The following is a 12,464-nucleotide window of genomic DNA, read 5'->3' on the forward strand; positions in this document are numbered from 1 at the left end:
GTCGGCTGCCAGTAGATTGCATTTTGGAGACTTTTTCCGATCGCTAGCTGGATTATTACATCACCATTTCGATATTCTTTCAGGTGTGTAGTATAATAAGCATATAGTTTTATGCTGCTGCAGCCTCAAGTTAGATGAGTGCACAGACCTGTTGATACTGCTGAGAGCAAGCGAAATAGTGTTAGCCGAGATCATTGTCCCCATACTTTGGCTCCAGCGATCAGCTAGTCTGGTGCAGTCGTCCTCCTTATAGGTGTTAAAGCTTTTATACCCTATACTAATCAGCGACTTATCATTTACTGCATAAAAGCAATTCCTTATATCAGAATCCATAACATTTGTCAGCTTCAGATTACGCATAAAATAATCTCGAATCTGATAATATTTGAACAGCATACTTTCTGGAAGTTTATATAAGATTTTTAGTCTTTCAAATGTGATGAACCCATTGTAATCATACAAATCCCCTAGATGTTTAATGCCAGAACTAGCCCATCGCTTTTCCACCTCATCGTGGAAAATTTCTAGGAGGCCGGGGTTATCCCACAAGGGAAGTTTAACATGATAGAACATTGTATTGCATTTAGAGGGAATTGCCCGCCAGATGGTTACAATGTCACGTGCAGTCTTGAATTTGACCCTTTTGTAGTAATTTGGGTCATTGATTCTAAAAAGAAAAATATTATAGTCCTCCCCTAGCATAAATTTGTGAAAGAAAATGTTGCTCATGGGATTTATTAAACTGCGAAGACGGCCCAGAAAAGCTGCCCAGAAGTAAAGTTTAAAATCAGGAAAATCAAGCCCCCCCCTGATTGAATGGGAGCTTTAGTAAATCAATTGCTCGACGAGCCTTCTTGTAGCCCCAGATAAAGCTGCTAAGAATCCCATCTAAGCGTTTAAAGAAAGTATTATTCACGCGTAAGGTGATAGACCGGAACAGATAAAGGAATTTTGGCAAAACCTTCATTTTTACTATGTTTATTCGCCCGATGATACCCATAGGCAATTTATGCCACTTTTTAAGTGATTTAGTTGCTTCTTTCAGGAGCACCTCGTAATTTAATGCAACTATCTTGTCTATTTTGGCAGACATATATATAATATTTTACTATAGAATAATACTTACTAGTACTCATTTCCATTTAATAGATCTGTCTCCTCTCCGTTTCAGGGGGTGGAGATATGTAAGCCTACACTTTGGGGCTATTCACAAACGTAACTTAAACTTATGTGTCATTTATATGCGTAGTTTGGCTATTCACAAAATCCAGGTATAAAGTTACTCAAAAGAAGTAGACTTCCACGTCTCCACCCCTCCCCCCTAAAAAAAGGTGGTGGAACCAAACTTATGACTGTGGTTTCTTCCTACAGTAAAGTCTAGGGAAAAGTTAAAGAGTTAATTCAACTAATAGAAATATTTATACATGTTTGAGGTGTTTACATCTGCAAAGTTAATAGCATCCCAGGAGTCTGATACACTACTGGTTAACAGCGCAATCTGCGAAGTAATTTGCAGAATCCGTCTGCATGGAAAGCTGTCAGTAAAAAAGCTATCTGGACGTCAACTAAGCTAAAGAAACAGTACAGCACTATGCTAAATAAACTATAAAGACAATAGCTAAATTAGTAGGCCATGCTATGGGCAGGACCACTGGAATTATGTGATTGTGCAGCTGTGGCATTTTTGGCATAATTATAAATTTGCCGAATAATCCATCTACTGCTGCGCAGTCTGTAGATTTTAACAAAAAAAATTGTTTCCGTTTATAGCAGAAATGATTCAAACAAATGTTTCTAAAAATGCAGCAAAGCTAGTTGCCATGCAATGTAAGGCCCTTTGCAAAGGTTTACTGGTCACCTTTCCTTTGCTTATTTTTATATTTGGGTGTCAAACTGGCACTAATAAGGTGCAAACAATATCCAGACAGTGCTAACAAGTGTTAAAATGACAAAATAATCTAGAAATACTATAAAACAAATATGCTGCATTACACCACATAATTTTCATTTTCTTGCCACATGATTTGCTCACCCCTGATGCATAATTTGGCTATCCCCTGCTGCATAATTCCATTGACTCTGGCTATCAGACATGTAATTAAAGATACCAACAGGGGTTCTCATTACAAATTGCCTGCTATATGATACAGGAATACCAATGGCCAGAAATGTCAGATTTCAGCTGGTAACCCTACAGCAAATAATGAGCAAAAAAGTGACAAACCCAGGTATGGAAATAACAGAGTTCAGAGTAAGTTGTAAATGGGATCTGGGTGATTGATGCAAGCTGGGGCTTGACCAGGTGACTGGGACAAAACTGCCTTATAGGGCAATCAAGCAGTGCCTGGTGGTCTGGTCTGACAGGTTAGTGTGAGGGCCTGCTTTCTGTCAGTTTGTGAACCTGTTTTATGGTCTGTTAGGCCTGTTTGTACAGTTGGTTTACCTGATATTAAAGCAAAAATTGCTTGCAGTAAACTCGGCAAAGTCTTCCATACCTTTCAAAATACTTATACAGCAGGTCTTTACAGGTTTCAAACATGGGCATGTTTTTTAGCCATATAATGGGGGCTACTTACATTTTCATCTCTATTTTCTGTCTCAGTCCAGCCCTAAAGAGGAGGCTAATGTGAGACCTGGAGAGGTAAATCTCTGGTTCTCCCATGGTGCTGGAGGAAGTGGTGAGGTTGAGGCTGTCATCTGAGTATGTTTTAGGCAAAAAGAGTAATTGCACTGTTCTTTGAAAAAATCTTGTTGAAGATTTGGGAATTGTGTATCTACCAACAAACAACAAGTGGACTGTGATTTGCTAACTAGTTACAACGATGCTTTATGAATGCTCTCTGTGGTGTTTACTAAAGACTTTCTTGATTGATGCCAAGAATGGCTGGTTGAAATGATTTGACACAACAACAGAAATGTATAATCTAATGTCCTTCTTTAGTACTCTAGCTCTCGTCTTGAATTAGGCACACCTGTAAGACTCTAAAGGTGCTCTAGTCTCTGTAGTCTCTACCGTTCAATGCTGTTCGAGTACGGGGGCTCTATGGCACAGTCATTGTGTTATTATTCCGATTTTTTATTTCTTGCAGTCTAAATACTGCTCTGACATTTGAGGACAGCTTCTCTATAGGCATTTTATTTTTAAGGAAATTCTACAGGAAAAGTGCAGATCATACCTAGTCAGGTGTACAAATGCTGGCTAGGCTGCTCTTTTCATCAGTTGTGGTGCAATACCAGCTAGGAGGTGAAGTACTGACTACAAGCCCCAGCTCCTCTTTACTTTAAATAGATATTGTCGCAGTATTCACCTTTAGCATTGTCTTGTATTAGGCACACTTCTAAGCCATTCCAATATGCTAGGCATACAACACTGCCTAATAGCAGTTTGGAAGAAAGCATACTTTAACATGAGAAACAAATTCCAGTTCAATAATGTTCTGCTGAATTATCACAGTTTTGTCCTTTTTGAGGAAATGGTTTAGAATGTATTGATCTAAAACTTCGAGGGAATATCTGAAGCAGAAATGTTTTCTTTCGGTCCATCTAGGGTCCTTCAGCTCACACAAGCTTGGATCGAATACAGAAGGCATAGGTATGTATAGCTCATTAATTTGGACTGTGAAAGACAAGCAACAAGGATGCAGTGGATGACGTATCTTAATCTCTCGCTGATCTAGTTCCACTGAGAAGGTATGGAAGAAGCCATTCAACAACACCCTCAGCATTTCAGAACTACAATACCAAACATCCTTTTGGAGTATACCTATTTCAGTTGGGGACATAATGATGCTTCAGTTGCCATGCATTTCTGCTTTCTACAGAACGAAGGACTATTATCAGAGGGATCTCCACTCCTAATCTCATCAAGGAGAAGGTCAGTCTCTAAAGAGTACAAAGTGATTCATAGAAAATGAGGCTTCATAATGAATACAAAATGAACAAAGAACCAAAGAAATTCAATTTATCCTAGGTCACAGAAACTCCAACATCACCAAGGAAAACAGTGTATGAATCACACTAATCTGAAAAAACAACTCTTTTATGCCTCTGGGCAATGTAGAATAGTACTTCTCAATTCTGATGTCTGCCCACTCCCATAACTAGTTGCAGTGGTAATTCTGATCAAGCCCCCTGCCTCCAAGTCCGCAGCATTGAAACCAGACTAGCAAGCGGTCTGCAGAACCACAACTAGTCTAGAAGCTGAAAAGAAGCAGTGGGAAACCATACTAGGATATCAGTCCAGTGACTGAGTTTTGATGTAAGGTTTTCCTCAATATCCTCTTCACGGAACAGAAACGCATCCATAGGAAGAGCTGCGTTAAATTGCACATACAAAATACTTAGAGCCTTGTAACATTCACTAAATCAACTCTAAATATCTGAACAGGCAGTAAAATAAGAACGCCAGAATATTTTTATGTCCAATGATCCTGGCAAATGAGTTGGTTCCTGGAAGGTCAAAAGTATGACCAACAATCTCTCATTTAGGAAAAATATTCATTCTCTATTTCTGATGTATTACAATGTGTTCAGTCTCTAAGCCATAATAGATGCAAGAAAATGCTATTTATGTAACTTAATTATACAGCTTCCTACAGGTACTGACATTCAACCATAAAAGTACTGATTCAAAGAGTCATGACTCTAGGTGGCAGATAAGTAGAGAAAGAAAGAAGAACTGTGCAGGATATGTTGTCATTTTGACATGTTTTGATGGGTAATCTTGTCATAATAAGCTCATCCTTAACTTCAGAAGAGCAATTATCTTTGCAACTCTCAACCACGACTGACTACTGCAGAGGGCAATGATGACTTTGCAATCTCTACAAATAAGCTCACATAGGAGTAAATGATCCTTCCAATTACATTCAAGCATTTGGGCTCCATGCCAGGAAGGCAGTAGAGGCGTAGATAGGCAGCAACATCCTTTCTCACACAGTTGTGAATGTGCATGCTTGAGTTGTAGATGAATAGTGAGTAACATGGGATTCTCCTACGGAACTGGGAACAATCTATGGTCAAAGTTGATGTATTTAATACAAATACAACTCCACAACCTCTGGTAACTGTTGATTAACTGGTACTGCCTTTTCCATTTCTAAAGCAATCTTTTTCTCCTTAAATCAGATGAATGACAACCCATATGGAGGAGAGTAAACAAAGATGGGGGGAGATTGGAAAGAATATAGTTGAATAAAACAATAGTAGAATGCAATTCCTTCGGCTAAATCAAAGAGAGTGTGTCTGATACTGCCTTAGACTGTTTCAACTTATATTCACGGTCAAGACGCTCAGCATCATCAGTGAGGCAAAATAGAAAAAGACCTGACATAATTAAAAATAATGTTTCCATGCTGCATCTCACAACAAATTATTGATCCCTCAGAGACCTTTCAATTGTTACAAACTCGGCTATCGCTCTCTCTGGGTCTACAGGGCCCAAACTTTGGCATGCCTTGCATTTCAACTCAGAGTTGAACCAATTACCTTTGATTCAGGAAACCCCTTAAAATTGAACTCCTAAATACATTATTTGTGAGAACTGATTTTTCCAGGTTTCTTGATTGAAAGAAAGGCAAGTTGGTATTAAAAGTACACTCTCTGGACTGTAACGAACAGCTACTCACTAGTTTTACTGTATTTTTCCTTCTGTGTAACTCAGTGCTGTGGAGTTATTGCATAACGACAACAAGCACATTATATACATAGATAAATAATTACACACATTCATTCCTAAGTTGAATATACATTGGTAAATAATTTAAAATACAAACACCAAAGCACAATATCAAATTGCGTGTCTGCTAAACACTGCAGCCAATTTCAATCGGAAACTGTTCGCTAGGGCCTTATGGTCTGTGAATCAAGTCAAGCCGTACCTTTCCCTCAGCGAGTCCGAAAACAATGGCATTCTCACCCGGCCACAGCAAGCAGGTGACTGCGCTCTGGGAAGAAAGTAAAAGAGAAATGAGCTACCACATTGGTGCAGGGAAATTACATTAACTATTACGAGGATTGAACAAACTCCATCCTCAGAGCGCTAAACCCAAGACACAGCCTAAGTCTACAGCAACAACTGTCAGTTGAGTAATAGCCCAGCAAAAAAGTCATCTTCACAACACTGCTCCACATGTACCATAATGATAGCGCTCACTGTGAAAAAAGTGGATTATTGGTTGTAAGAACTCAACAACTAATGTCACAATTCCGTGTCTGGTCCAGGTTAGGGTTTAAACTGTAGCTCAGTCCTGGGTACCTGTGACACAGAACAGTCAGGCTTAACTCAAAGGAAAACAAGTGTAAAGCATGTATTAGCACCAAAACTGTCAATAAGTAAGAAACACAACACGATAAAAACCCTGCAAAAATAGTATATATTTCTCTCTTTAAATAGACAACAAAACACAAATCAGATGAAGGGAACTGGAGTTATGATTTTTGCAAGATTTTTATAAATCACTTCTTTTCACTCTTAGCAGTGGCCTATGAGCACCAAACGCAAATATCCAGGGCAAAGTCAAAGTTTGTGGCTCACGCGATGGAAATCAGAGTCAGATGCGGCTGCTGGGTTGGTCCTGGTCAAAATGTTACTATTTCTTTTTCTTGTCGACGATGAGGTCAAGGGCGGCCTCTGCAGCTTGAGCTGGCATTGGGTTCAACATCGACGGACAGGTGAAGTCCAGTGATCTGGTGAAGTCTTGATTCTCTACGGCGTTCAAAGCTAACCACAAACCAGAAAGCAGCAGCATGCTGAGAGCCTCGGACTCCGTGCCCAAAAACCGTTAGCTTTTGCCTTTGGCTTGCAAGTTGCAGTTCTGTAGAGAGAAAGAGAACACTCTAGCACCAACCAAGGGTCCAGGACCTGGGAGGCACCTTTTGGGGGCTAGTACTCGATCTCACGGGCTACCCCAGGGGAGTCCGGGGCAAGTCTAGTTGCTACTGGTCAGCTGAGCACTTTACAGGTGGCAGCTTTTTTTTTTTTTTTTAAGCTTTTCTGCCCCTGATGCTTAACAGGAGGCTAGCCAACTAACCCTTGGAGTCCACTCACTGGTCATTGGCACAAGTGGAAGCAGGTCTGGCCCTTGGGGTCTCTCGCCAATGGTTCAACAGCAGGGGAAGTCCTTCTCTTTCTGAAGTCCGGTCTTGGCTGAGTTGATGCAACAGGTGTAGTCTTCCTGGGCGCAGCCTTTCTTTCTGAGGTCCATGGGTTTAACAAGTGCAGTCCTTCTTCTGTTCTTTCTGAGTCCAGCAGTATTCCGATGCTGGAAGCCAGGGGTGGCACTTTTATGACAATTTTGAGTTTGTGGGTCGGGAGGGCTCCCAAGCAAATGGGGTTACAATTCCCATGCGGCGACCCTACCCCTTCGGACATCATTTCCAGTGGGGTTGACACTAAGCAATGCAATGCATTGCATCTCTTTGCCCAAATCTTAAGTGTTGGGACCCTTATTCCCTGAGCCAGAGCTACCGGCACACCCCTAAAGTGTATCCAGTATAATTAGTCCTGGTTCTGGGATGGATTTTCCCCCTTTGGAGGAGAAGCCAGCCTGTCTCCGTACACAAAGGAGCGGGCAAGCTATGGTGTGACTCACAGTTGCCTCTCAGAGGAGGTAACCTCTTTGAAGCTGGGTCATCTGTGGCCACTGTTCTGGGGCGATTCTGGCAAGAGGAGTTTAGATCTCCTTTCTCCAACAGACTCTTTGTTCCCTTTCCCCAGGACTACTTCACACCTCCTTGCAGGAGGGCTGCAGGCCAGCTCAGATGACAACTGCTATAATCAGCAATGCTACCAGAACTTTGCGGCAAGAAAGTTTTGATTTTCAGAAGTCATCTTTGCATTAAAAGTAACTTTAAATCTGATACCATAGAGTACTGTATCGTGGTCCCAAAGGGAAGTAGCTCTCAGCATGTGGGTTACTGTAACTCCATGCTAGCCAATGGGACTACCAACCTTACTAGTGGAAATGACAATTTTGAGTTTTCACTGTCAGGACAAAACATAAAAGGAACATGTCCTTCTTTTAAATATTTCGCACCCTGCCTTATGGACTACTTAGGCTTTCCTTAGGGGTAACAAATATTAACACAGAAGATTTTAACAAGGCAAAATGGTTTATTTCACCATGATGAGTTGGCAGTTTAAACTAAGTTGCCCTTCTAGGTGTCAGTGGCAGACCTAGAGCCATGTTTTCACCTTGTCACTACCCTTCCAGGTGTCAGTGGCAGACCTAGAGCCATGTTTTCACCTTGTCACTACCCTTCCAGGCGTCAGTGGCAGACCTTAAGCCATGTTTTCACCTCGGGACTACCCTTCCAGGCGTCAGTGGCAGACCAAGAGCCATGTTTTCACCTCGGGACTACCCTTCCAGGCGTCAGTGGCAGACCAAGAGCCATGTTTTCACCTCGGGACTACCCTTCCAGGCATCAGTGGCAGACCAAGAGCCATGTTTTCACCTTGTCACTACCCTTCCAGGCGTCAGTGGCAGACCTTAAGCCATGTTTTCACCTCGGGACTACCCTTCCAGGCGTCAGTGGCAGACCAAGAGCCATGTTTTCACCTCAGGACTACCCTTCCAGGCGTCAGTGGCAGACCAAGAGCCATGTTTTCACCTCGGGACTACCCTTCCAGGCGTCAGTGACAGACCAAGAGCCATGTTTTCACCTCGGGACTACCCTTCCAGGCGTCAGTGGCAGACCAAGAGCCATGTTTTCACCTCGGGACTACCCTTCCAGGCGTCAGTGGCAGACCAAGAGCCATGTTTTCACCTCAGGACTACCCTTCCAGGCATCAGTGGCAGACCAAGAGCCATGTTTTCACCTTGTCACTATCACTGTGGTGCTTCAGTCCACTAGTGACCTTTAACTCACTAGCTCTGGGTGCACTCTGTACCATAAACTAGGGACTTATAAGTAATTTAAAAATGCAAATAAGGGATCAGCCAATTGTATCTACACTTTGAGGGGTCAGATTACATGCACTGGGGACTGGTCAACAGGGTCCAGTGCACTTCAGAGCTGAAAAACCGGCACCATCATTCCAAGCGTTTGGGAAGTGATCTTAAAAAAAGAGGCTCTTTCTTACACCCACCTTAGTTGGGCAATATGTGGGAAGGTCACAGAAAGGAACCAATGGATTCTTGCATATTACAATACAAAGAACACACAAGACTGCTTCAGGGGACTGGAAGCAACTCAGGAGGAGGACAATGTGTCTGAAGGCAGCTGTGTGAAGTAAGAGACTGATAGGATTAAATCTGAGTGAGGTTCAGTGAGGGAATCTCTTAGAACCCAACTAATGGGTGATAAAGTGGAAGCAGCAAGAGCTATGTGCCCACCATTGCCAAGGCAAGCATGAGAGTGTAGAAACAGAGACAAAGGTGGCTTTCTGATCACACTTTGGGTGCTTGGGTAGGATCTCGCTGTAGGGTGTGTGCTGTGAAACTGAGAACAAATGATGCGAGAGCCACCGGAGTACTGCTCTTCCCAGACAAAGCAAAGATTTGTAAGGCAACGGGTGTACTGCACGCACATACCATTCCATGCACACCCCTTCATACCCTCTCCTCTTCGCTCCAGAGATAAAAGTTGATCAGGAAATTAAACCTCAGGGCATAAGTACGAACAGACTGCTGCCCACCGTAGCATAGAGTGAAAAAGCGTTCTCGGGACCAGGTAATTCAACTGTCACAAATCAGCGTAACTTTGAATTCGACTTACCGTCTGAATGAACTTGTTGCAGATCACCTTTTTGTCCCCCCTGAAAAAAAGGCCATTGACACAGAAGTTAATGTTTAATTTGCAGTAGTCATGGGCTCAGATATTTCATTCAGTGGCACACAGTACCGGAAGTGTAAATCTCTGTACAGTAAACAATAAGAACAAATTAAACTGACCAATGTGCTATCGGCAACTTTAACACATTCTGATGCCCTCATCTACTCTTATATCAGCTCTGCAATCTTCAGTGAATCCATTTTAATCCTGTGTAAGTCTGGCCATCTCAATCTTAACTAGTCCTTTTTACTTTCTCACAGGACAGACAGGCTCTCATTCCCTCAGTATAAGTCCTTCTTAACCCAAATAAACTCTAATGTCATACGCAAACCAATGCTACTCTCTTTCTTATGTCTTTATGCTCAGGTTGGTGTTCTACTTCACTGAGCTGTGATGTCAAGTGAGACTATATTAGAGCTTTATCATTGCTGGCCCTGAGATGTGCAAGGGGGCAGTAATGGCATAGGTCGGGCTTGTATGAAAACCTCACACTTTTACCTTGTCCTTATCTGGTCTTTCAATGCTTCCTTCTCAGTGAGCCAATATCTCTCTGCCACAGGAGTTCCAAGCACTTTTCTCAAGGAGTCATTTAAACTATCTTGTACGTCTGACAAGCTCTGCCATGCTCAGGAAACCACAGCAAGTCAAGTGAGACAGCTGCACAGGTAACACTTTCACTCTACCAGAACCAAATATACCCTTTCACAAGGTCCAGCAATCTCAGAGAATTCAGGTTTTGTTCCCTAAAGCTCTGATAGGATAAATGAGTCATAGAACACTCACTAGTCTGACGGTGCTACCAGTGCTAGTGAGTCAGTAGCTCTTTATCACATGAGGATCTCATTGGATATGCCAGTTTCAGTGAGCAAACTTAACCCCCTAACAGATATTATAGGCAGACAGTCTCAGTCTGTGCTCCTTTCTCACTGGTCTCACTCTATGATCTGCCAGACTCTATGAGCCAGTGAGCCTCTCTTGCAGATCAGGCAGACTTGGTGTTGCTTCCTGGCAACAACTGCTTGACTAAATAAATCAACGTTACACTTTTGCAGGCCTCAAGGCTCTTCAGTCTCAGTGAGGTATTAGTACTTTCTCTCAGGTGGCAAAGGTTCAACCATTCAGTAAGGCCCAACTGTTCTCTCACAGGTCTGATGGGCTCTGACCTGCTTAATGAGTCAGTATCAGAATTGAAAAAATATTTATTCGGATGCAATGTACATCTATAAACGTAACAGGACAATATGCAAACAATTAAGATCAAATTATATAAAAACAATTAGATGAATTAAAGTGATAATATATATATACTAACCGTGAGCCGGCCACCACCTACTAATCGGTGATATACAGAAGCAAAAGGAACTGCCGTGAATCTCCAGTTTAGAGGTAAGCTCGACCCCGGGATCGCAGCGCGGTAGGGGAACACCGCCTTTTTCCACGGGCGGGGGGTTCCCTCATTAGCGGCGGCACTTTGGGGGGGGGGGGGGGGGAGTACTTGCATCTATGTAAAGGAGAGGAGGAGTAGGAACCATACAGTGCTTATGGTCGATAATACGACACTGCAAAAAGTGGGACTGCTGTGATCAAAAACTGTACAACAACTCAAAAACAGGCATTCCCCAAACATCTCCACGGCAACGCGAAAAACTTTATAGTGGCATCAGGAACCGCCCATAGTTGGCAGGGAGTCCGGGTACGACGGGGCAGTAGTTTAGGACGAACAAAACAAACTAACAAATTGAAGAGAAACAATACCAACTAACAACGAAGAGTGCAGGTGACAGCCGCCCTGTACATCACTGCGTGATTCTAAAACAACAAATCAATCACCGAGGGATCTAGAAGTTCCTATAAGAGGCAACAGCTTCAGAACATGGAAGAAGAAAGAGATAGACGTGCCGCTGCACAATCTCTTTTTGCGCGTGCCCCAGGCAAAGGGAAATCGATAGGAATATCAGACGCCAACATCAAGAAAGACAATGAGTTGAATGTGCTACTACGCAAATATGAAAAATTGAAAAAGCAAGAAAGTTCGAAGTGGTGGGAGGCAACGTCCCTTCAAGATTATGTGGAGAAACAAATGGTACCAAGAGGCCTAAGAATATATATCACGCCTTCACATGAGTCCCCAAATCCACGAATGCTTGATGAATGGGCAAATAACTCTGCTGAAAGTTCTAAGAATATGATGATAATACTTATTAAATACGCCTGGGAAGATCGGGATAAAATCATCAAAGAAATAGCAGAGATAGAAGAAAATCTGAAAAAACACGCAGATCAAGCAGGTATTCAAAAATTCAAGGATGAACTTAAAGGAAGACTAATAAAGTACGAAGATGACAAAACAAAGAAAACAGAGGAAATTACACAGAGACTGTGTCGACTACGAAACAGGACGAATCCTGACCTACAGCCATAAGTATGACCATCTGTACAATCAAACTATGACAACCAAAGAGCCAGTTACCACAGAAACAAATGTGGAAATCCATCTAGATCTAACCGACTCGGATACTGATGTGTCAGTACACACAGCAAGCTCTCTGTCTGATGTAGATGTCGTAACACATCAAGCTACTTTTTTAGACGAGTTCAGGGTAATGAAGAGGAGCCGACAATCGGGGAAAACAACGGCAACGCCTACTCCACCGCTGAGGGGACGGGGAAGAGGCAGAGGCAGAGGAAGA

General features: G+C 42.5%; 1 protein-coding gene across 2 annotated transcripts in view; it reads right to left on the reverse strand.

Annotated features, from left to right (window-relative positions):
* The window catches only part of IFT172 (intraflagellar transport 172), a 1,173,227-nt gene that overhangs the window by 1,007,807 nt on the left and 152,956 nt on the right, over nt 1-12,464 (reverse strand). For both annotated transcript variants that reach the window (XM_085613308.1, XM_085613307.1), the window contains exons 4-5: nt 9,718-9,757; nt 5,880-5,945 (exon numbers count right to left, since the gene is read on the reverse strand). In XM_085613308.1, coding sequence (XP_085469434.1) covers nt 5,880-5,945; nt 9,718-9,757 — 106 coding nt within the window. The remainder of the gene's footprint in view (nt 1-5,879; nt 5,946-9,717; nt 9,758-12,464) is intronic.

This window comes from Triturus cristatus, chromosome 6, assembly GCF_964204655.1.
Source record: "Triturus cristatus chromosome 6, aTriCri1.1, whole genome shotgun sequence".
Lineage (NCBI taxonomy): Eukaryota > Metazoa > Chordata > Amphibia > Caudata > Salamandridae > Triturus > Triturus cristatus.